The 24589-nt window shown below is 42.4% G+C and overlaps 1 protein-coding gene across 3 annotated transcripts in view; it reads right to left on the bottom strand.

Annotated features, from left to right (window-relative positions):
* Positions 1-24589, bottom strand: part of RARS1 (arginyl-tRNA synthetase 1) — a 1169219-nt gene that overhangs the window by 137046 nt on the left and 1007584 nt on the right. For all 3 annotated transcript variants that reach the window (XM_044069555.1, XM_044069556.1, XM_044069554.1), the window contains exon 8: positions 21150-21279. In XM_044069555.1, the coding sequence (XP_043925490.1) occupies positions 21150-21279 (130 nt within the window). The remainder of the gene's footprint in view (positions 1-21149; positions 21280-24589) is intronic.

Here is a 24589-nt window from a genome sequence, read left to right as displayed (position 1 = left end):
CTTGAAGAACTAGTGAAAGATCCCATGGTGGTACGGCTTATTTTATAGGGGGTCTAAGCAAGAAGGTGCCCTTGAGTAAGGTTTTACACAACTTGGCCGACATCAAAGGCCCTGTATCATGTCCCACATGGTAATGTGAGATGGCTGCCAATTGCACTTTGACGGTTGAACAACTAGCGCCTTCCTGAAAAAGTTTGGTTAGGAAGTCTAATATGGATGGAAGAGGAGCCGTAAAGGGATCTAGATCATGATGCTCCGTCCAGATGGAGAAACATTTCCATTTACTGCGGTACACTTTCCTGGTGGAGGGCTTATGCGCTGCCACAAGGATGGCTTTGACTGGTGAAGAGATACCGGGAGTCCTAACTAGGAGTGGAACTGGAGCAACCAAGCTGTCAGTTTCAGATTGTCCAGGTTTGGGGTCGGTAAGTCCGACGGATGGGAGATTAGATCCGGACTGGGATCCAGAATCCAAGGAGGATTCACTAGGTGAGACCACAGGTAAGGGAACCAAATTTGCGAGGCCAGAATGGGGCAATGAGGATCATCCTGCTCCCCAACCGCGAGGCTTTCTGTAAGAGTTGCAGCATCAGGGGTAGAGGAGGATAGGCATAAAGTAGACCGGGTGGCCAAGCATGCACCAGAGCGTCTCTTGGAGTTTCCCCTGGAGGGGGAATCAGAGCGAAGAAATTGCCGCATTTGGTGTTTGAGGGAGACGCAAAAAGATCGCAGCAGGGTTGCCCCCATATTGCGAATATCTGCTTCACTACTAGTGGATTGAGAGACCACTCATACGGGGTAAGAAGGGTGCGACTGAGTTTGTCCGCTAGGATGTTGGTCCGTCCCGGAATGTGCGTTGCAATCAGAAAGTGGTTGGTGGAGATCGCCCATTCCCACACTCTCATGGCGTCGCGGCATAGAGGGTAAGATCTGGTTCCCCCCTGTTTGTTGATGTACCAGACAACCGACATGTTGTCCGACTTAATTGCAATTGTTCCTATGGGGAGGAGATTCTGAAGTGCTTGCAACGCGTACAGGACCGCTCTCATCTCCAGAACGTTGATATGCAGGGAGGTCGCTGTGTCGTTCCACGTGCCTTGGACCGTCCTGCCTGAATAATGCCCCCCCCCCCCACCCGAGGTCACCGTGGCGAGAGGGGGAGAGGTGCAGAAGGGATGGCGCGTATGGAGGTCCGAAGCTTGGAGCCACCATAATAGAGCCCTCCTGCAAGCCTTGCTGATAGCAATGGGGCGGTGAAGAGGAAGAGACAGAAAGGACCATTGCACTAGAAGGGTCCATTGCAGTACCCGCATGTTCACACGGGCGCATGGAAGGAGCGTAATTGCTGCTGCCATGGAGCCTAGTGCCCTCAGGACCAATTCTGCTGGTGGGGTCTCTGATTGGAGGATAGCCCGCACATGGAGTTGCAAATTCTGAATTCTCTCGGACGTTAGAAAGGCTCGTAGCTCTCTGGTGTCTATTCTGGCTCCTATGAATTCTATGACTTGTGTCGGGGCCAGAAGGGATTTGTCGGCATTGATGGTGATGCCTAACTGTGGGGCTAGGTGGAGAAAGAAATCTCTGGCTGAGCAAAGTAGATGCCTTGTTGGGGCGGTCAGGAGCCAGTCATCCAGGTACGGAAAGACCTGTATTCCCTGGAGTCTCAGGTGGGCCACAATCACTGCTAATACCTTGGTGAACACCCTGGGGGCTGTGGTGAGGCCGAAGGGAAGGACCCTGAACTGGTAGTGACTGGCTCCCAGGGGGAAGCGGAGGAACCTCCTGGATCGTCTGTCCATTAGAATGTGGTAGCACACATCCTTGAGGTCTATAGAGCACATCCAATTGTTCTCCCTTAGAAGGGGGAGAATAGATTGAAGAGTGACCATTCGGAACTTTTCCTTGGTTACTGACAGGTTCAAGCGGGAAAGGTCTAGAATCGGTCTCAAGTCCCCCGTCTTTTTTGGCACCAAAAAGAACCTGGAGTAGAACCCTAATCCGAGCTGGTCTTGGGGGACGGGCTGGATGGCTCTTTTTCTTAGCAGCTGCTGAATTTCTGCAGCTGCGGCCTCCCTCTGATCGGGTGGTACATCGGGGAGGTTTTTGAATTTGGGGACATGGAGTAATGGTATTTTGTACCCTCTGGATATAATGCGAAGCACCCAGCGGTCTGTCGTGATAGACTCCCATGCCGCTAGGTGCTCCGAGAAGCACCCCCCGACTGCCTCCAGAATGCAGCAGCCGGGCAACCCTTCAGGGCTGCTGTGTGGGCCGTTCAGAGAAAGGTTCTCTGGACCCAAAGTTTCTCGGAGCCCCTCTGCCCGTGGGGCGGCGTCCTCCCTGTCCTCCTCTGCCACGGAAGGACTGGTTGTCCGGAGCGGGTTGGGAATGTTGCGATTTCCGGAACCACATCTTCTTCTGACCCTTTTGGTTCTTTGAAAAGGACCGCTGGGGAGCAGAGAAAAGGACTCCGACGGCAGACAACGCCTTCCCGTCTTTCTCGCTCTGGACAAGTGTCTTGCGAACCGTTTTGCCAAACAGGGCAGAACCATCGAAAGGGGCGTTCGCAAAAGACGCTTTAAAAGGCTCCACAAAGTCACAATGACGGAGCCAGGCCTGACGTCTCATGACTAGGCCTGCTCCACTAGCCCTAGCAGCTCCCTTGGTGGCGTGGGACAATAGCCGCATAGAGGTATTTGAAATTGATCTCAGAGTGGCCATTTGGGTGGAGTACAATTGCTTGTCCTCCGCCGACATGGACTCAGGAGGGGAGGCAGCATATTCTTTGATAAGATCCCGCTGCATCCTGATGACATGTGCCATATAGTTCAGAGACCTTACCGAGAAGGTCGCTGAACTAAAAACTCGCTTCCCTAAGCGGTCCATCGAGCGGGACTCCTTGCTCGGTGGATGGACTGAGGGGCTCTCCTGATCTAGTTCCCTCTTCGTGGCTGCCGCCGTCAACATGGCATCTATGGGGGGGCCCTTGCTCCAGTGCGATCGGTCTGAGGGGGTGCTTAGTATTCTGTCCGGGCGTTTTGGTATTGGCTCCACGGTGTCCGGATCCTTCCACGCCCTGGTGGTAATGAGGTCCACCAAGGGGTCGGCCGGAGGGGACACCCAAGAGGTAGACGGGCCTGCTTCGAATGCCTCCTGAAACACGGACTCGTCGGAGGAAGACTTGGGGGCAGACCACCCACCTCTGATCCTCAGCATCTCCATGATGTCTCCAAAGGAGACATCCTCAGGGGGTGATCTTAGGGAGCCTTCCCCTTCCTCCAAGTTCGTGTCCTCCGTTAAGGACTCAGGGGAGTCCACGTGCCTCCTCTTGCACTTATGCTTGCGGGGCACTTCCTCGAGGGGGCTGTCCGAGGAGGCCTCGCCAGCAACATCCTGTTCCAATGGAACCATCTGGGACATTGAAGCAGGCTGTCCCTTTGGCCGGGTGATGGAAGCCTGGCCCAGCAGAGAGGGAGTGCAGGGAGGAGCCGAGACAAGGACCGGGGGTCCGGATGCTCTCAACAGAGCCCTCTCCACAACATCAAAAGCCGAGGGGGAACCAATCTCTCTGGGCTCTGAGAGTCGGATCCGATGAAGGGATCGGAACTGGTGCCGAGACCATCGGATGCAAAGGACCAGTGCGCTCCGACCTGGACGGAGCCGAAGGCACACTGAATCCCTCGGATCCGAAGCTCGGGCCACGGCTCTGAGAGGTCGGATCTGACAGGCTCGAGGGCAGGGTCGGATCCGAAGTACCAAGTACTGTCGGCGCCGACCCACCCCCGGCTCCAACACTGCTCGGCTCCGAACGCTCCGAACCCGGATAGCGGGTCAGAGAAGGAGCAATAGGATGGAAAAAAGGTGTCGAGCTCCCCCCCCGAAGGGGGGGGAGGGGAGGCAAGAGCACTCCCATCTGCAGCTAGGCCTGGATGAACCTTCGCATCATCCGGTCCAAGTCTGCATCGGACATACTGAAAGTTGATCTTGAAGAGGTCACCGAGGCAGGCCTGGAATGCCACCTCGATGACCTCGATGGAGATCGGGCCTCCTCCTCCTCAGGCCCTGGGGAGAAACAAGGGGATCGGAGCCGAGGAGGAGGAGACCTAGAAGCAGTGGAGGGAGAAGCCCGCTTAGCTGGCGGGGCCGAAACGGAGGTCTCGGCCCGCCGCTTGTGGTGCTTCTCCCTCCGTTTCTCCCTCCTGGCCTCCCTGTCCTCCGGCGCTTTAGCAGGAGTTTGAGTCCCAGCCGGAGGAAGGGGGGCAGGAATGGCAGCAACCACAGCCTGTGGTGGAGCCACGGGAGCAGCGGAGGCCAGAGCTGAGTCCGGGGATAAAAGTCCCGCCAAGACCAGCTTCGACCTCCGCTCTTTCAGTGCCCTGGGGTTGAATGCTGCACAAATGGTACAGCCTGAGGTGAGGTGTTCAACCCCAAGGCACCGAACGCACAGAGTGTGGCCATCAGCCGGGGAGAGCTTATGGTCACACTCGGTACATTTAGAAAAAATGGCTTTTGGGGCCTCAGCCATACTTAAAGAAAAAAGTAATGTTACACACACACACACACACACACACACACACACACACACACACACACACACACACACACACACACACACACACACACAGGCCCCAAAACACAACACACACTCTCTAACGACAGCGAAGGGAGGGGAAAAAAAACTACTTAAAACAAAAAAATATTTACTCTACAGGGAACCTAACACTTACACACTTTATTTTTGTGAAAAAAGGAAGAAAGTTTACAGAAAATTTAAACTTAACTGCCAGTTACTATACGAGCTCACAGGAATCTAGCTATCCACAAGCGCGGCAAACTAGATCTGAGGTCATGGAGGGTTAAGCAGGGGATTATGGGTGAGGGGAGGAGCTAGGAGCTTGGATCCATTAGCTTGAAACAAGTTGCCGGCTCGGATCCGATATCGGATCCAAGACCCACAGGTTGCTGACAAATTAACTCCCTACTTCAGATCTGTTATTATCCAGGATGAGTCATAGCCACTTCTCTACATACAAGGAGAAGGGCTCAGTAACCCATCCCTGCCCAGCAACAATGGGCCTCATAGCAGGATTACAGCCATCTTTATGGATCTTAGGCAACCCCTGTATAGAGGGTAATCATGGAAATTCAACTCTCAAAAATCTATATAAATATATGTCTATCATTTCATTCGAGTTCCTCCAGCATGGAGAAAATTCTCCCTTGTAACAAGTATATTTCATTTGAGTTAACTTGTCGATAAAAATGGTCATCATTCAGCATTGTGTACATACTTTTAACATAATCACACATATCCATGAGTACAATTGGGCCCACCTTATCTGCAGGTCTAACCATAATAGAAACATAATTTTTTAAACTTCTTAAAGCAATTCGTTCCCTATACTTTAAATTATATTTCATCTTATTTCCCATTTTATATAGACTTTTATTATCATAAAATTTATATAAGTCATCCTCAACCATCTTGTTGAAAGCCTCAACTAAAGGATGTGGGTTTGGCATATATAAACTAGGTTTTCTAAATACATTCACATTATTATTTGAAACATCACCAAGTTCAAGTTTAAGCATCACATTCCTACTAAAGCATTTAACATCTATCATTGTTTCAGTTAAATCACTAAGTCCTGATGGAATAAACGTTAGTCCTTTATTCAATACAGCTAATTCATCTGTATTTAAAATGCATCTGGATAAATTCCAGACTAGTGAGTCCCCACTTGACTCCACATCTTTTTCAGAGACTTGGATTCTTAAGTTATCTGCCTGGTTCGTGGACTATCCATATATATTTTTATTTTATATTATACAAATAGCTTTAAATGATTAAAATTATACAATGCAATAATCCTTTATAACTGTGCGGCATTCTCATTATGCTTAAAACCCTACTGAAGTAGAACATAGCTGTTCTTATTCATATTACTATTAATTTTCTTCTGCACATATTTTTTTAACAAACTGGTTTCAGTAAACAGTACATAAAAAGTAGACAATGAAGAAATGCTTAAATATTATATCTGCTTTCATTTAAAGCACTGAATTCGTTATTAACAAAATATGAATTTGTTCACTTGGTGAGTCTTTTATTAATGTTTTACATTGGTTAATGTGACCAAATTTTGCTTAAAAATAATAATCTAAACTGTTTTATATGACTTTCATGCTACACAGAGTTTTACTCGTTTAAAAGTAAGGTTTTTACACTGCTTGCGGATTGTATGTAACACTCGCGAGTGTTTTGTGTCTAAAAGTTTTCATTTTATCATAAAATTCCCACCTACTTACTTTTTTTAGCAGTTTTTGATGGTTTGCAAAGCACGCTCTAGCTCTTAACAGTTTCAATAAGCTCCCATATTTGTGAGGAACAACTTGCAATGTCTTTCAGGAAGTATGCATGACCTTTGAACCTGTTTCTCCTCACTGAACATCACCAGCCAACTGGAATCAAGAATGGATGTTTGAACTGTTTTTATGTTTGTTAAATTATTTTTACAAAATGATGCTGTAAGTATTTGAGTTTGTTTTAAAAATAACTTTATAATATAGTTTACTTTATGAAAACAGTTAATGAAGTTTTACAGCAGGATCATATTTAAATGTTAAGCAAGTTTCCTCCAATAGTTAAGTCTGTAATTTAGCTGGTGCAGCGGTCAGCGTTGTCGCCTCACAGCAAGAGGTTCTCCGGTTCGATTCTCGGCTGGGGTGCCTTCTCTGCGGAGTCTGCATGTCCTCCCTGTGGTCGCGTGGGTTTCCTCCGGGTGCTCCGGTTTCCTCCCACATCCCAAAAGACATGCAGTAGGTGGATTGGACACTCTAAATTGGCCCTAGGTGTGAGTGTGTGTGCCTTCTGTGGAAGGCTGGGTGCCGGGCTGGCAACTCGACACTGTAAAACTCCACTGCCAATCATGAGCAGACAGATGATCCGCTGTGGCGACCCCTAACCGGGAAGAGCCGAAAGAAGAAGAAGAAGTAGTTAAAATTACATGTTGATGGTTATTGGACATTTCATAGGTAGTTCAGTATTTAACTTTTGTATGCTTTATACAAGTTTAAACATCATGGTTAAAGAATATTTAGTGTTATAAACAGATTCTTCCTTTTCTCACATTTTAAATGTACATATAGTTCTTTCTTCTGCTTTTCTCTTATTCTGTTGTTGCTAAGTGTTGTCACTAGATGTCATAAGAGTGCTAGTTTGTGGCTTTTATGTGGAACATAGCAAACCTGGATTAAAGTTTTCCATGCAGAAGGTTGGTGAAATGTATATTTTAATTTTTCTCAAGTTTTATGACTTTGTCTTGTCAATAACAGTTCTACTTGTGATATATGATAGAATGTACACAGGAAAACACTTATTTAACTTTCTTGAAAGCAGTATTCTCTATTAAATAACCACATTTAATGTTTTATCTTTGAATGCTAATGAACAAGCCCATGAAAAGGAGGAGTATTAACAAATATTTATCTTTACACAAACCAACACTGTTTTTGCAAGACTCTCACTTGCTATCGGAAGATTTAAACAGATTAGTATTTAAAGATTACAAAATATTGATTACAAAATATTGATAGGTTCCCATTTTAACCATAAAAAAGGGGTATCCTAATGTTATGGAAGAAACCATTAAGAATACCAGAGATAGTAGATTCTTACTCAGGCAGTGATGGCATGCTTGCATTAGTTGCAATAAAAATAGATAAAAAGATGTATACAATTTTTAATACATTTACACACTATAACGCTGCATTCTAGAAGCGAAATACTTTTAGCAGATGACTTCAACTGTCTTCTGTCTTCAACTGATACAACAAGCTCTAATCCTTTTAAAATCTCTTCAATAGCTATGCATTTAAATAACTACATAAAAGGCAGAAATTTAATTGATACAGATTGCATAAGATCATCATCATCTTTAAAATTTTCTCATTACTCTTATATGTTTGGAATGCAGACTAACACATATAGTTTTAGTAACTAGTGCTATACTGTCAAAAACTGATAATGCATTGCTGGCATCATGACCCATATCAGACAATAATGCTATCACTTTCAAAATGACTTTTAATATGGATATATTAAGTTTTTGTCACAGAATATCTGCTTATATAGTAAAAGGCTTTAGAGAATGTTTTAAATGAAATAAAACGATACATGGATCTTAACAATAATGGGGAGGTTTCAGATATGATTCTATGGGACACTCTAAAGGTGGTTTTACATGGTAAAGCCAAGAGCTGGTATATAGCCAAAAGAAAAGAGTGGGACAAAAAGTTAACGGGCATACAAAATGAAATTGAAAAGTTAAAACTAAACCTTATGCCAAATGATAAATCTGCACTAGCTAACATAAGTAAACTAAATAAGGAATACCAAGATATCTTACAATATAAAATTTCTATGAACCTGGAGAAAATTAGATTGCAATCATATTCAGTTAATCCTGAGTTTACATAAAACTGTAGTTCAATCAAAATACTTAAATGAGGAAAATCATAAAGAAATTGTACATAAAGAAAATAATCACACTGTTAGAACCACAGATTTAAGAAGTATTTTACAATGTTTTAAGAAGTATTATGAGAACATTAACAGTACTAAATCAATCGCAAAAGACAATAAATGTATAGACAGTTTCCTAATGGACAATATTCAAAAGAAATTGTCAAAAAATAAAAATAATTTAGATAAACCTTTTTCTTTCATCCTACAGTCATGATACACCTAAAATCTTAGGTTTCATCTCAACCATTAACAGTGGTGCTTTTAAGAACACTTCATATATATCTGAGACTGATAAAATTCTTAGAAATGATTTTAACAAGACAGACATATCTTTCTGGAACTACTCTACAAAAGTAAACAAGCAAGAATTCACAATAAAAGATAAAAAACTCTGTTTAGAATCGGCGAAAGGATCCACATCTTCCCTGTACTGGAGAATATATGCATGGAAATTTTTGCATAGATGCTTCCTAACACCACATAAAATAATATACAAGAAAGCTAAAGTAAAATGTTGGAGATGTGGATCACTAGATAATGATTGGGTGTATATGGTTGTCAATTGTAAAATAATTTCTCCATTTTGGGAAGATTTTACATATTTTTGTAAAGCCTTATGGAATGATAACTGTACAATCTCTGATTCTCTTATATTTTTTTAATGCATCTGTTCCAGAAGTCATTCCCAAAAGCCAAATATTTTTATTGTGGTCAATTCCTTCCATGGCAAGAAAAACGGTCACAAATTTTTTTTTTGTGGCAAAGTCTACTCCTTTATTTCGATCTGAATTTGTTCATCTAGCTAAGTCAACATGTAGCAATGGAGACTGCTATTATAAAAATGAAAAACAAACAATACAATCCACCAGTTCGTTGCTTGGAAGAAATTGTTTAATCTATTAGAAAAATATTAAGTGTTTCTCCTTTGCATGCATTGTGTTATGGACACTGTATATAGTTTTTTTTCCCCTATTACATCTGTTACTATACTGTTAAATTGTTTTACAAAATTAATAAGAACAATTTTAAGAAAAGGAAGACAAAAAAAAAGAAATAAAGACGTAAAAGCAGAAGCTCAGGTAGCTCCAACTGCACAAAGTAAAAGACAACAGATTATGGTGCTCTGGGTACATGTGCAAGAAAGCAGAAGACAATCTAGTAAAGAAGATTTGGGACAGACAGAAAAAGGCTACAGGAAACGAGGGCATCCAGAAAAGTGATGAATGCACTACATGACAGAAGACCTGCAAGAGTCAGGCATGACTGCCAAAGAAGATAGATGAATGGCACTGAATTGAGAGATATGGAGACAGTTGTTGAAACACCCTACCCCATGTTGAAAATGGGAAAAGGGGAGATGATGATAATATTTTGTATTAGATAAAGCCACAAAAAGGAAGTTCAGGTGTTATGAAACTTTTTAAGACAGCTTCATGTCTTTTCAGGACACAATGAGATAAAAACAAATGCTATACCAGTAAACTATGAAGTATCAATGCATGAACTGGTTCAACAATACATGGACATAATATGAAGTATTTAGGTATATGGATTAAAAAGAATTCTTTCATGGCAGCTAAGGATATGTGGGGAAAAATAAAGACAATACAAAAACTGAAAAACTAGAAGCTCCTGATTATGAATATGGATAGTAAGAAACAACAGATGACAATGTGTTTTGTACCCTTAATCAAAGTCAAGTATTTTTGTTTTCTCCTGTAGCTGACCATTGGCTACTCTACCTGTTTAACAAGATTAGAAGACCTTCCATGGCCTCCCCTAGGTTCAACCTGACATGTATGGGCCAATGAAGAGATTTAGGTCACAGGATGAGCATCATACTGCTACTGGGGAGTGTGGCCTAACACTCGCTCCCTTGTAGCAGCCTTGCCAGCTCAACAGCTGCTGCCTCATAAGGTGCGTGGGCAACCTTCTGACCAAGTGACTCACTACTTAAACAGCACAGAGCTCACCAGAGTTGTACACTGATTACTGCAGTGAGCCTAAACTGCCTCCCTCCCCCTACAAGGGTAAGCAGATATCAACTGATCATATCCATCCTCCCCCTACAGCCCCTTCAGCTCCTGTGTCCCTAAAATACACAGATCACATGGGGCACAGTAAGGGTTTTAATCCCTCTGAGCCATGATGCCAAAAAGTAGGTTATATTTTTATCAACCAGAGGTTGCAGACGACAATTAATAAGCAGCTGAAGTATTTTATTTGGGAGGGTAACAGGCTAAGAGTTAAGTGGCATAAGTTAAGTCTCCCCATAGAACAAAGTGGTTTAGGGTTTCCTGACTTGAAGGGATACATTAAAGCTACACAGTATGGCTAATATACATAACTCAAGCAGATCAAAGTGAAAAAGGATGATGATAAAAAATAAATGGCAATTCATGAGATGGAGACTGGGATTTTGGATGCAAGTCCTTAAGGAAAACAACAACCTTACTAACATTACATTCACAAATTAGCAGAAAGCATTCTAAAATTCTAAGCCAGTACAATAATAGAGATTTTATCACTAGGTATGCATGCAAGTAGTATGGAAAACAGGCAAGAGGGGGCCAGAATTTATTGAAGGAAATTAGTAGAGGATCCAATGTGTAGGGAATAAACAACTCAGGGGGGAAAAGTAACAGAGTGGGATGAAGCTAAGAGAAGTTTGGATTGCAGGTTACAGACTGCTTCCTCTATCAGGGATTGATAGCAGGGTACAGTCAAAGAAAAAGGGACAGGGGAGTGCCAAGTGAAAACCCCATTTTAATGTTTTTATAGTAAAATCTAGACAAGAAGCTGCTATCAAAAAGGAATAATAAGTGGAGATATAAAATACTGCGTAACTACAACAGTCATTAAGGGTTAGAAAAGAGTAGGAAGAAAAGTATGGAAAGGCAATTTACAAATGACAATGGCAAATCTCCCAAACATACAACAAAGTCCAAAAGGTATAACATTTTTGTGGAAAAAATATACTAAGACCTAAGTTAACATGGGAATGGAGAAAGGAGATTCTGCCGATAGGGATGAATGCAATTAGGTGTACAGAGAATATACAACAGGGGACTGCAATTTAAGCTGGCAAAGGAACCAAGGTCTTGGGAGCATATAATTAGAGAGGGAAAGGTAAAAGAATGGGAAGTAACAAGAAGACATATGGACTGCAAGCTGATGACTGCCTTCCCTATCAGGGACTAATATCAGAGTATATACAAAAAGAAAGGGAAAACGGAATCCTAAATGAAAGACCTCTACTGATTGAGTACTTAACTGAATCTTGAACATAAACTGTTGTTAAAAATGGAGAATTAGTTAAAGCACATAAACACTGCACAATAACTACAGGAATCAATCTGAGGGGGTCAGAAAAGATGGGGAAGACAGATTAGATAAGCAATTCACAAAGAAACAATGGGAGGACATATGTACAGCTCCCAAATATGCAGCAAAATCTAGACAATTTAGAATTTTTGCATGGAAGTTTATGCATACTTTTGAACACCAAGCAGATTCTAAATAATTTTTCTTCAGGTAGACAACAAATGTTGGAGGTGTAATGGTGAAGAAAGATGTTCTTGGGTGCATATGTCCTCAGACTGTAGTGAGTTGGCAGCCTTTAAAAATTCCCTACAGATTACTCTATCAGGAATACTGGGTGAAGAAATGAATTAAGGAAATATTTTTTTGAGCTGGGATACAGGAGTTGACTTGCCTAGACACAGTAAGGCCTTAAGTTTAATTCTAGTGGCTGGCAAAAACGCAATTACTAGAAAATGGAAATCAGAGTCTAAGCCAACTAAACTTGAAGGAGTGAATATTTTAACAGAAATAAAAAGACATGAAGGGAGATCTTTAGAAAAGAGTTTGAGTAAATTACACAGAAAAATGGAAATTGTGAGAACAATACATGCAGAAAAAATGTTTTGGATGAGGAATGAGGTTTAATAGAGGGCAGGAACTGAACAACGTATGTAATTTTGTTTTGATTATATGGTGCAGAATAATGTTTGTAACGTACAATGTTTGTGAATATGAACTTATTAAAATAGTTTGATTACTTTTATATAAATCCAAGTTTGCCTATATCACAAGTGATAATTCAATAAAGGTGTTTAAAAAAGATTTTTGTGGTGGTGTTTGAATAGGTACCTTTATACCACAAGTAGACTTGCGAGGAATTTCCTTAGGTTAGTAGCAAATGCTGGAGATTTGATGGGGAACTGGGAATGTAACGAGTTGGAAGATTTGAAAAATTCTCTACAGACTAAGTAATGTCTTTTGGCTTTTCCCGGTTAGGGGTCGCCACAGCGGAACTCCGGTCCACTAATGATTGGCAGTGGATTTTACGGTGCCGAGTTCCCAGCCTGAAGCCCAACCTTCAAAGAAGGCACACTCATTCACGCACACACCTACCTGCATGTCTTTAAACATCACTCGACTCCACACAGAAGGTGCTCCAGCCGAGAATCGAACGGGAGAACCTCTTGCTGTGAGGCGACAATGCTAACCGCTGCACCACCGCGGCACTTGATAAAAACATTGGGAGAACAAATAGTTGTGGCTAAGGAAATATATTTTTGAGTCTAGGATGTAGGATTTGAACTGTCTGAACACAGTAAGGTATTACTAAGTTTAATGATACTGGTTTCCAAAAAAGCAATTTATAGAACATGAACAAAATACATTCCTACTGTAAGGGAAGTTCTGTATATTGTAATGGAGATAAAAGAACTGAAAGTGGACTCTTTAGAAAGGGAAGAAGCACATTTCATAGACATAAATGGAATCTGTGGGAACAATACATGCATAATGATACTCAGGAGTTGAAGTAATGGAAAGCAGGAACCACGACACTTATATAATGCTGAAGTGAACAGAAACTTAAAAGAAAGCATGGATATTGCATGAAAATAACAATGGAAACTATTACAGTTGTTTTATTTTCGAATAATGTATGTAATCCCACCTTACAGATTAAAATGTGATGTCTCAATAAATATGTTTAAAAAGAAACTTTTAGGAAGATTCACAAAACTCACTTGTCTTAGGCAGTGGTTTCTTTCCCAGGACTGGTTGAAGGAAACCCTGCAAGACAGCAGTGGCAAAGTCTCCCCTGTTTCTAGATAAAATGTCAGAGCTGTAGTAAAAGTGTATACAGAGGAACAGTTAAGCTGCCCTGAGGATATCTTGAGTACCTACTCCTCAGGCAGTGGTAATAACAGCTTTGACTCTAGAAGAATGTGGACTGACATGGCCTTTTATAGACTTCTCATGCATGAATCCAGCAAGTTTGACATGAGCTATTTAGAAACTGTGTTCCCTTCTTTACTGGAAGGAAATTAACAAAAAAAAGCTGATCAGGTTTTTCTCATACCACTGTCTCTTTGGAGTTTGTGTTAATTTTGTCCAAGACAAAGTTCAAGTCCAGTGGTGGAGTAATTGTTCTGTCAGTGTGCCTCAAGAAAAGAAGCTTTTTCAGGAATTGGTCAAATGACAGGTATCGAGAGAGGAAAGGTCTGTGGGTAGGCAGGCTGAAACAGCAAATGAATGTAGCTTTCAATGAGACATACACTAGATCTGCTGTAAAAGGCTCAGACAAGTGCTGTACAATCGCTGAAACTACTGCAAAAGTGGGGTCTTTACTTCTTCCTTGGCACCAGAGAGAAAGCCTTTTCCATTTTGCCAAGCAGGACTTTCTAGTACTGAGTTTTCTAATCTCCAAATTTTTGCACAATCTCTAAGAATAGGTGCCTAAATAGAAACAGGATTAAACCATCCATCCTGTCAGTTTGAGAATATACAGGTCAGGTTTTCTAGCTTCCTTCAAATTTTAACTGATCTTCTGTGAACAGGTGCCTAAAGAGTAATAGGACTAAACTATCCACTCTGTCAATTTGACAATGTATTGGTTTGCGCATTCACAGGACCCACTGCACTATGTGAAGAGGTGCACATGCAGAGCCAGGTTCACTAATTTCTCCACCACTACATGCACAAGCAGGGAGAATCAAGAAGTGCTGCAGCTGTACTGCGGAGCCGAAGGTCCCTTTGTGCTGTGGCAAAAAAGATTTCTCACAGTGTGTAGTCATGCCTCTAGGAAGACGGTCTGTTGCTGGGGAAGCTGTCAGATCTCCCAAGATCACAAAAAAATCACAGAGTCCCACAGCTTCCAAGCACATACAGGTAAAGAGCAAAGCTTTGTCAGTCTACAAGACAGTGGTTGCCTGTATTGGGCAATCATCCAAGTTTGGATAAATATGAATACCTTTGGTTCTGCAAAACGCAGTTACAGGAGCCAGGCAATTTGCAAATACCCTGGGTGCTGTAAATAAAAGAAATGCCATGGAGGAAAACTAAAAGTGGGGTCTCCCTGCTTCAAATCTGAGGTGCTGCCTGCCTGTGAAATATATATGTCAAACTAGGCATCCTTCAGGTCTAATGTTACCAAGAAAAGGCTTGAAAAGGTAGAGAGGTAGGAGAGTTTGGACTATTAACATTTTGAACCTTGCAATCTTTAGGAACTTGTTTACATTTCACAGGTCTAAGCCTGGCCTCCAAGGGTCGACTTTTGTTTGAACCAGGAATAGTCTCAAGTAAAAGCCTTTTACTACTTCTGGTTCTAGGTCCTTGCCACAAGGAGTTCTGTACTAATTATGTTACTAAGTGTATTTAGTATCTTTGAGCTGGAGGAATTGCTCAGAATTCTGCTTTTTTTTCTTCTTTAAAAATGTAGTCTGTGCATTTGGGCTAAGAGTTTCAGTAACCAGGTGTCTTTTTTGCCACTTCCCAATCTTTGACAAACATGTTCAGCCAGCCTACCACTTTTGGGTTGGTGGAGGTTTGGAAAAAAAGATGCAAATATTTCAGGGGTAGAGGTGAATGGCGGAAGAAAACTGAAAGTGGGGTCTCCTTGCTTCAAATCATGGGTATCTGGTGTTGATCACAGACCCGCTCTGTTCATAAACTCATTCTGCGAACTACCCAAAAAAGAACAAACGGAGATACTTGGGATTAACATTGCTAGGCTTGTAAAGGCTCTAGGGATGCTAGCCTAATAACCTCCTATGAACCTACGAAATAAAATGAAGGGATGGAAAACTGGGGATGGGGTTTTGGGGAAAGAGTGGGATAACTGCTGAATCACAGCTGTTCCCTCTTTGGGTCTTGGTGCTGAGATCTTCAACAGTTCCTTTTTTTGTCTTGCCTGTCTTGCCTTTTTTTCTCTTAGTAAGTTTTCCTCTTAAATTGATTTTGTAGAATAGGTCAAGCTATAGATGAAGACATGGTAATGAAGTGGATGTTTCAATAACTACATACTAGCCCTGCACTTCTCTTCTATGTTAATGTAGGGGATCAAAAAGAAACTCTTTTTTTCAAGTGAGGCATTGAGGAGTTGAGATTCAACATGCTTTGTTGGGGGTAAGTCTTCAACCAAGCATGACTACTTATGATCCAAGCGCACGCTGAGGCAAGATGGAAGAAGTCCTCAGTCTGGCTATCCTGAACCTTGGTTTTGGAGCAGTCACCTTCAGGATCCCCTATATGTAGGCAGAATCTGATGACCTCAGTCTTTTAACCCAGGATGCCATCATGCACCAGTATCAAGGAAGTACTGTCCTAACAGTTAAAAAAGCTAACAACATCAGAAGAGAAGCCTACAGGGAGTTGTCTGGACTGATAACTGGAGTGATTGGGCTTAGAAGGACATGCTGCTATCAAAGTGTGTGTCAGACTAATTAGAGGCAAAGCCAGAGTCCTTGGACCAATCTGTAGATGATGGGACCACTGTTTGCAAAAGCACTTCACCATGCCAGACACCCATGGGTCTAAGGAGTTCCATCACTTTATTGTTGAGAAACCACTCGTGAGGCAGTAAGATGGACCTGCTCAGTTTGTCTGTTATCACAATGGAATTCCCCAAAACATGCATTACTATGAGAAAGCATTTGGAAGATAACTCTCATTACCACACCCTCAGGGCTTCTAGACACAGATGGTAACATCTGGTTCCCCCTTATTTGTTGATGTACCAAACCACTGACATGTTATCCATTTGGACTGCAACTGTTTCGAGAGGGAGATAATTTTGGAATGCTTGCAACACCAACAGCACTGTTCTCATTTCCAGAACACTGATATGCAATTTGGCCTCTTCGGTGGACCAGGTGCCTTAGACTGTTTTCCCCAGAAAACACCCCTCCCCCAATCTGGGAAGTGTCCGTGGTCACTATGGCCTTAGGCTGAGGGAGAATGAACGGACAACCTTGCAACAGCTGTTGTCACTGCATCTGCCAGGAAAAGTACCGTTTGCATATGTGAAGTTTTCTTATCTTTGTCAACATGGGTTGAGAGCGAACTGACCATATTTTTGTAGCATCCACTGCAGAATTCTCATGTGATACCTTCCTAAGAGAACTAAGATTATTGCAGTGGACATTGATCCCAGGGCTTGAAGAATCAACCCAGATGAAATTCTGGTACTGTAAATAATTTTCTTGACCTGATTTCTTATTGCTTGTACTTTCGAAAGGGGAAGAGATGCGACCACAGATACTGTGCTGAACACTGCTTCTATGAATTCCAATGTCTGAGTCGGTTGTAACTGCGAATTGTGTAACTGATGGTTATTCCAAGATTTGAACAAGTCTGCAACACTTGGTCTCATGCTTGTACCAGAAATGCCTGGTTGGGGTGGTAATGAACCAGTCATTTAAGTATGGAAACACCCAGAATCCCTGCAGTCTGAAGTGAGCTGCTACAGCTGCCATACATTTGGTGAACACCCTGAGGCCAAAGAGCAGTGCTCTGAAATGGTAATGACTAGCCCCCAGCCAGAAACGCAAGTATCGTCTGGATCATCTGTTCATTTTTATGGGATAGTATGCATCGTGAAGGTCTATCAAGCACATCCAGTCATCCTTGCTCAGAAAGGGCAGACTGGACTATACCGTGACCATCCAGAACTTGGTGTGTCAAACCGATTTGTTTAACATACTGAGATCTAAAATCGGTCTACAGTCCCCTGTCTTCTTTGGCACAAAAAAGAATCTTGAGTACATTTCAGATTCTCCTTGGTCTGCGGCTACCTACTAGATGATTCTTTTTTCTAGCAGCTTTTGGATTGCTAGAGCTGCTGTTTCCATCTGACTGGGTGGAACATCAGCAATCTTCCTGGGTGATGGAGAAGGTAGGGAAAGGGAATAACATAACCTCGGGAAATGATTCTCTGCACTCAAGTATCCTTTGTTATGTTTAGCCAGGCTTCCTGGTGCAGAGATAAGTGACCCCTGACTGCCTCCCGAGTAAAACAATCGGGCCTCCCTTCAGGAGCGCTGAAAGGGTCTGTTGGAAAATGTATCCCTAGTCCTTCAGTTTTGCAGACATCTTCTGCCACAGGGGTATCTTCTGCCATTATCGCACTCCCTCTGCTTTCGACCTCCCAGTTGATTCCTGGAAAAGGTTCGTTGAGGCGTCAAAAAATATACACCCACTGCAGGCAGGGTCATTCCATCTTTCTCACACCTGGAGTGTGTGTCTAACTGTGAGGCCAAATAAAGAACCGTCAAAGGGAGCACTGACAAAAGATGACCTGAGGACTCCACAATGTCACACAGGTGCATCCAGGCATGCCTCCTGATGGAAATACCTGAATCTGCAGCCCGTGAGGTGCCTTCTACAGCAAGTGAGATGAGCCTCATGGATGAATTTGCGATAGATTGAAGGGTAGCCAATTGTGAGGCCACAGAAGTTTGAGCCTCTGCAGTAGTGGCCCCTGAAAGTGAGTTTGAAAGCTCCTTAGTCAAGTCCCTTTGCAGTCTCGTGAAGTATGCCAAGTAGTTCAGAGATCAGAGAGCAAATGCCACTGAAGCATAAACTCACTTCCCAAATCTGTCCAGTGGCCTAAATTCTCTATTACAGAGATGGACCGAGAAACTCTGTTCTGCAAGTTTCTTCTTTGTAGCTGCAATAAGAACCATTGCATTTACCAGTACTCCTTTAATTCAATGCTCTCTTCCGACCAGTGGAGCCAGAATCCTGTCTGGTCTCTCAGGGATCCACTCGACTGTATCAGGTTCCTTCCACGCCCACTTAGACACCAAATCAATAAGGTAATCAGTGGGTGGAGTGACCCAGGAGGAAGACGGGTCAGTCCTGAAAGCTTCCAGAAATACCGACACCTCAAAAGCTGGGTTTTGGGCAGACCAACCACCCTTCTGATGAAGAATTTCAAGGCTGTCTCCAAGTGAGACATCATTGGGTGGTGATTCAGAAGACTCTTTCCCTCATCACAATCAGTATCCTCGGTAACAGAATCCTGGGGGGAATCCAGGTGCATCCTCTTCCTAGTGACTTCTTTGGTGGGATGATCTGGAGAAGTATCGGAAGAGATGACAATACCTGGCTGGGTGATCTGGAAGCTTTGGGCTGGCTGTCCCACTGGAGAAGAATGCTAAGGATCATGGTGCAAAGTCAGCTGACATGCTGAGGGTGGATCCCAGGGGGAAGAACCCACCTGACCTGCCATAGCAGAGAAAACCCCTCTTCAAAACCTCGAAAGCAGACCATGTCAGAGAGAAGAAAGCCAACAAAACTGAGAAAGCAAGTTTCTGGTCAGCAACTTCCCTCTACTCTGAGTGCTGTCCGCCTTAGGCAGAAGACACAGCAAAGTTATCCAATGCTGAAGCTCAGAGATGAAGAGATGGCTCCGAAAAACTTGGGGTTGAGCCAATCCCCTCAGATCCGACCTGGAAGCTTTAGCTCAGACAGCCATTCAGAGCTAATGATGTTAGGGCCAGTGCATGTAGAGTAACAGTCAGATCTGAAGACAATGCTCTCTTCAGATCAGATACAGAAGGGCCTGGAATGCTCAAATCCGAGGACTATAACACCAAAGGTTGGATCAGAGGAGCTCCGGAGTTATCAGTGGAGTAGTAGATGGACGGTGTTCCTGACCCCAAGAGTAGAAACCATGAAGACTCCCCTCTGAAACTGCTCTGTGAAGAATCTCCTCATCCTTTCATATATGTCTCTGTGAGACTTCTGGAGCACCGAGAAAACACTACTGAAGGAGACTTAAGAGTGCTGCTCCAAAAAATGGCAAAGCACCCTGGAAGGGACCGGATCCGCACTGGACTAATATGCAGCATGAAGCAATGGCTTAGGATCCGGGGACTTAGACCATTTTGTTGGATCCAAGACTGTTGGACTGGTCGAGTACTTGGTTGGATCTGAGGATGGTCAGATTACGGGAGACTTTGGATCCAATTTCTCTCTTTTTTTCTTTGGCTCTAAGGACATAGAAGAAGAATCCAATCTGGACCTTTTTGAAGGGGCTTTAGTTTTAATTTTTGGAAAATGAACTCCAGAATTGGCTTCAGAGAATGCAGTCAGCAACAAACCCTTTAACATTAGTTTATTCTTCCTCGCAGATAAGCATGGATTGAAACCACGGCAAATGCCACAATGTAGGTTAAGATAGTCTGGCCCTAAACAGTAGACACACAGAGTGTGGGCATCTGAAAAGGGCATTTTATGCTCACATCTCTCAGTCTGAGAGACATAGTGCATAAAATAGTTATACTGAGCAGCAGTAACTAGAAGTAACACTAAGAGAAATCCTATAACTAGCAATAGCAAGCAGAAGAAAGAAGACAGCAAAAAATTAGGTAACAGAAGTTTTTTTTCTTTTTTGTTTAAAGAACAGAAAGAAGAAACTAGAGGAGTATAACATTCATCATGAAAAGATAAACGGGGGTAGGAAAGTCCTACCAACAATTGTAGCAAGAATACACTAGCAAGTGTATAAAGGATAATAAAAGCGAATAAAGGTAGCAAAATCTCTTATGATATATAGTAAAGTATCAAACAGAAAAAGATTTATCAATGGTTAGCGATTAAGGAAGTTTTAAGAAATATGACTTATCTTAACAAGTTTGCTCGAGAGCTGTAGTCAACCAAGTGTAGTCATGAAACGGCAAACGAGATCTGAGGGAAGTTGGGGATAGTGCACTGTGGGTAGGAAAGGAGCTGGAGAGTTTTTCTAAAGCCATGAGCTAGTGTAACGGCCAAGTCAGATCTGAACTTATCTGTTGAGAACTGAATGAAAATTCACAACATCAGATTTAACCATTTTAATTCAAACTGTGCAAGGTTTTGAAATAGTATTAAAATGTACAGATATAACAAGTCTCAACAATTGTTTCTAACAGGGATTCTCTCGATTCCTTTTCGTAACTGGATAAGCCTACTGGGCATGTCCCTTTAAAGGGGTGACCTGCACTACCTAATAAGTGACAGTTTGCAAGTGGAATTGAGGGGCTCAAAAGCAAGACTGCAAACTGATGCTTGTTAGTAACTTGTTGCCTTAACCCCATTTAAGTTCTCTTAACAAGCTTAATGCCTGTTACATGTCAGCACTCCGACCCATGGAACAGAAAGTAACTACGGCAGTCTTACAATCCTACTCCTCACTTGAGACTAGAGGAACTTGGCTTCACACCCAAACTTAGGTAATTAGCAGTGCATATGGATGGATATTCAAAGAGGGGACTAGTTGGAAGCAGCACCCAGTTTTCCACATCTACGCTAAACATCATTGTGTGACTTGAAAGATGTTTACCATTTCGGGACACATCACAAATCAGGGACCATGCCTTAATGAAATCAGGCTCTTTACTCTGAAGTTTTACTACACATTGGTATGCTCGTTTTTTAAATTCTGCATCTTCATCAAATCTCTTCTTTGATTCCTAGAATTAAAAAACAAAAAAGCAACATTATTTTCTCAGCTTTAACACAGCAGGTTATTTTTACAACTGCTAAGAGTACTTCAGAAATTTTAGACTAATTCACAAGAAAGGTGCCAGACACACACAGAGCAGCAGTTCTGCATTATTTTAACTATGCTGATAAACTAGTACAATGTCTTCTATAAGCATCATCCAGTTAAGCAACTTATTCAAACTATAAACATTTTAATGAACTTCTGCAGCCAAAATAATTAAAATAGTACTGACAAGAATTTGAGCATGCACAGCACTATTTAGTCAGCCAACGTTTTCTAACAACTGAAGAGCTTAAGTTTTTTTTTTTTTTTTTTTACACCATTACTCATAAGAAACGCTGGAATCATAACACCTCACAGGAGACACTTTTTTCGCATTCAAAAACAAAGTGCTCCAAGCAAATATTCTAATCAAGCTTTGTGCTCGCACAGCCTCGGGCTTACAGGAACACTTACCCAGCAAAACAAAGTATTTCCTTTCTACCATGGATACATATCCTGGTACTCTCTACAAATTAGTCGTGAGAACTTAAAATTTTACACTGAATTCTGGTACTCCATAAAATCCTATTTAAATCCTGCCATATTCAGCAAGATGGCATTATGAGAGTAGCCACTGGTGTCTTCAACCACGTAACATGATTCTCAGCTTCCTTGCTCGTTGTCCACTGCAGTCTTTAATTCTGTTACTGTTTTTGAATTATTTACTTTTATAGAGTGTTTCAATTATCCACAATCCTTTCAATGAAACACTTTCAAGTTTTTTTTCTCAAATGTCACTATCTTCATGCTGTACATTTCTCATGTCATAAAATTCTTTTTGAAGATATTATCCATCTGGATTCCATAACAGACTCCTTATGTATTAACAGTATATATGAGATGAGATCTTTACATTTTTTTCTCTTTATATGGCTTATGGTTTGAGCATGCACTATTTTCCCAACCTACTCAAAGTACAGTTGCGTGAACAACTCATCACAACAGCTGATGTCTTAGTAGGATCACTACTCCAATACAATTCCTGACCAATGGGAATTAGTCAAAGGTGGACTACTATCTGGCCTTCCCAGCTCTAGGAGTGCTACAGATATCTTGGCATGGCTCAGGCTCATCCCCAATATGAGGATGAACACCTGCATCTAAATTAAGAGAAACAACTGGACCATGACAGATGAGTAGTATGTCTATGAAAGGAAGAGATTCTATTCACTTGTTCTTGTCCTGTACATACAGAGAGTTTCCAGTCACAGTTCCTAGCTCTTTGCAGTACATAACTTAAGAAAGTCCAATGCACAAAGTGGTTTTACCTTCAGAGTTCATGGTCTGTCTCTCTTCCCTCCTAGCTTGGCCTTACACTAATGTATTGTCTTTTTTTCAGGATACAGCTTCTTGCGGGCAAAAGAAAGTAGAAGCTAGTACTGTAAAAGAGATCCTGCTCTAACATCTGCTATGATGAGTTTCTTAAAAAAATTGTACCATGCTGTTCAACTGACCACTGCTGCAGCAGAACATCTAACCAATGAGAAGATTCCAAAAGCAGCACTCCATCCATCCGGTGGAAGGCACAAACCTGCTCCTGCAAATTTTCCTAGTTAAAGAAGGTACTGCAGAATAACTGCCCCACACTTTACTCTGCTTCGGGACTGAACACATCTTGTAGTGTTTGGAAAAGGTGTGAATGGAGAACTGACTGGCTGCTTCACAAATGCTCTGGGCTGGCACATACATAAAGAAGATTGCTGATGTGGAAGCCACCTGGAATTAGTATGCATTTATCTGCCCCTGCAAGGTTCTGTGTCTCCCACAGCAGAAAAGGATCAATATTTTTTCACTTCCTCACTTTCCATAAAACACATCACTGTCTCTACAGCTCATCCCTGCTCCCTATTCCTCCTCTTTCACTAGGTACTCCCTACAGTTCCTTTCCAACAACATCCTTTGCTGGGCAAGGCCCCCAAGTACTCAGGAAGTTGCCTTATGACAGAAGTCATAAGAGGTTGGGACTGAAGACCTAATGGGAAGCAGTAGACAGGATGAGGAGAGGTGAGCCTTCCTGTTGTAAAGGCTGGATAAAATCCCAAACGCAGAAGAAAAACATGCACTGATGCCAACATACCCAGTGCATGCATTTTCTCAGCAGGAAAAAAATGTGGGGACCCAAGGTTGACCGTTGGCATGTAAGACCCCTAGTTTCTGCAACATGTCATACAGGCAGTGATTCCTTTCACAAACTCCATGTGGGGTAGGAAAGTTGGTTGTTAGTTGCTTTATCACATCTGCCCAGATGACCCTATCAGCAACCCATATCTGTTCCTGAACTATGGTTAGCAGAGCACAGACAGATGTCTTACCTGTGTGCAATCAGGCAAGATCAGATCAAGATACATACAATTTTTTAATATATAACCACCCAACTTATACACTACTACTGTCTCCCCCCCAGCTCCATACATCCCCAACCCAAAATCCCTTTACTGTTTCAGCTAGGTACACCAGAAGTAAACCTTACTGGGTGTGGAGCCTTGCCTCCTTGTGATACTGACCTCACAGTGATAGTGTTAGGTCTAGGATGCAAGGGATCCCACAGGAATTTGCATGCAGAAAGCCAGTAGCCAGCTGATGCCCTTATCAGTGAAAGTAGCTAGTGAACGAACATCAAGAAATTATCACTGCACCCTGCTTACTTCACACGTCCTACAAGGCTTCAGGTCTCCACCACAGACCACACAGGCATAAGCTTCCCCAATCCCTCCCCTGGGAAAGGAGATCTTGCTATTAGCTGCTTCATCATTTCACCAATAGCAAACTATTAGCAGCCTGATTCTGTTCCAGAATTCAGACTGCTATTAGAGCAGACTGATGCCCAGAAGACTATAGTTTGTGAGCCATTCAAAATGAATTTGCTTTACTGCTAGTTGGTCCTGATTCAAAGGGAAGGAGAACACAAATAGTTGGTTTGTCTAAATTATTCTTTCCTATGTAGGTAATACCTTAGTTGCATGTGGACATCTAAGGCATACAAAATTCTTTCCCCCTTATTCTGTTGAAAGGGGAAACACTGATAGTTGTACCATCCAATAGAGAGTTACCATACTACCTTGAACATAATGGAGGGATCAGTTCTAGGGATGACCCTAACATTACAAAACACTGTGGATGGCTTTTTGCATGTCACACAGCCTGCAATTCAGAGAACTTTCCAGTCAAAGTAATGGCTAATAAGAAGGCTGATTTCTACGCTAAATACTTCAGTGGGAAGGACACATGTTGTG

The sequence above is a fragment of the Protopterus annectens genome, chromosome 4.part0 (genome assembly GCF_019279795.1).
Source record: "Protopterus annectens isolate FY-2018-M chromosome 4.part0, PAN1.0, whole genome shotgun sequence".
Classification (NCBI taxonomy): Eukaryota; Metazoa; Chordata; order Ceratodontiformes; family Protopteridae; genus Protopterus; species Protopterus annectens.
Note: the sequence above shows the minus strand (reverse complement) of the source record. Positions and strands in the feature narration are given on the sequence as shown.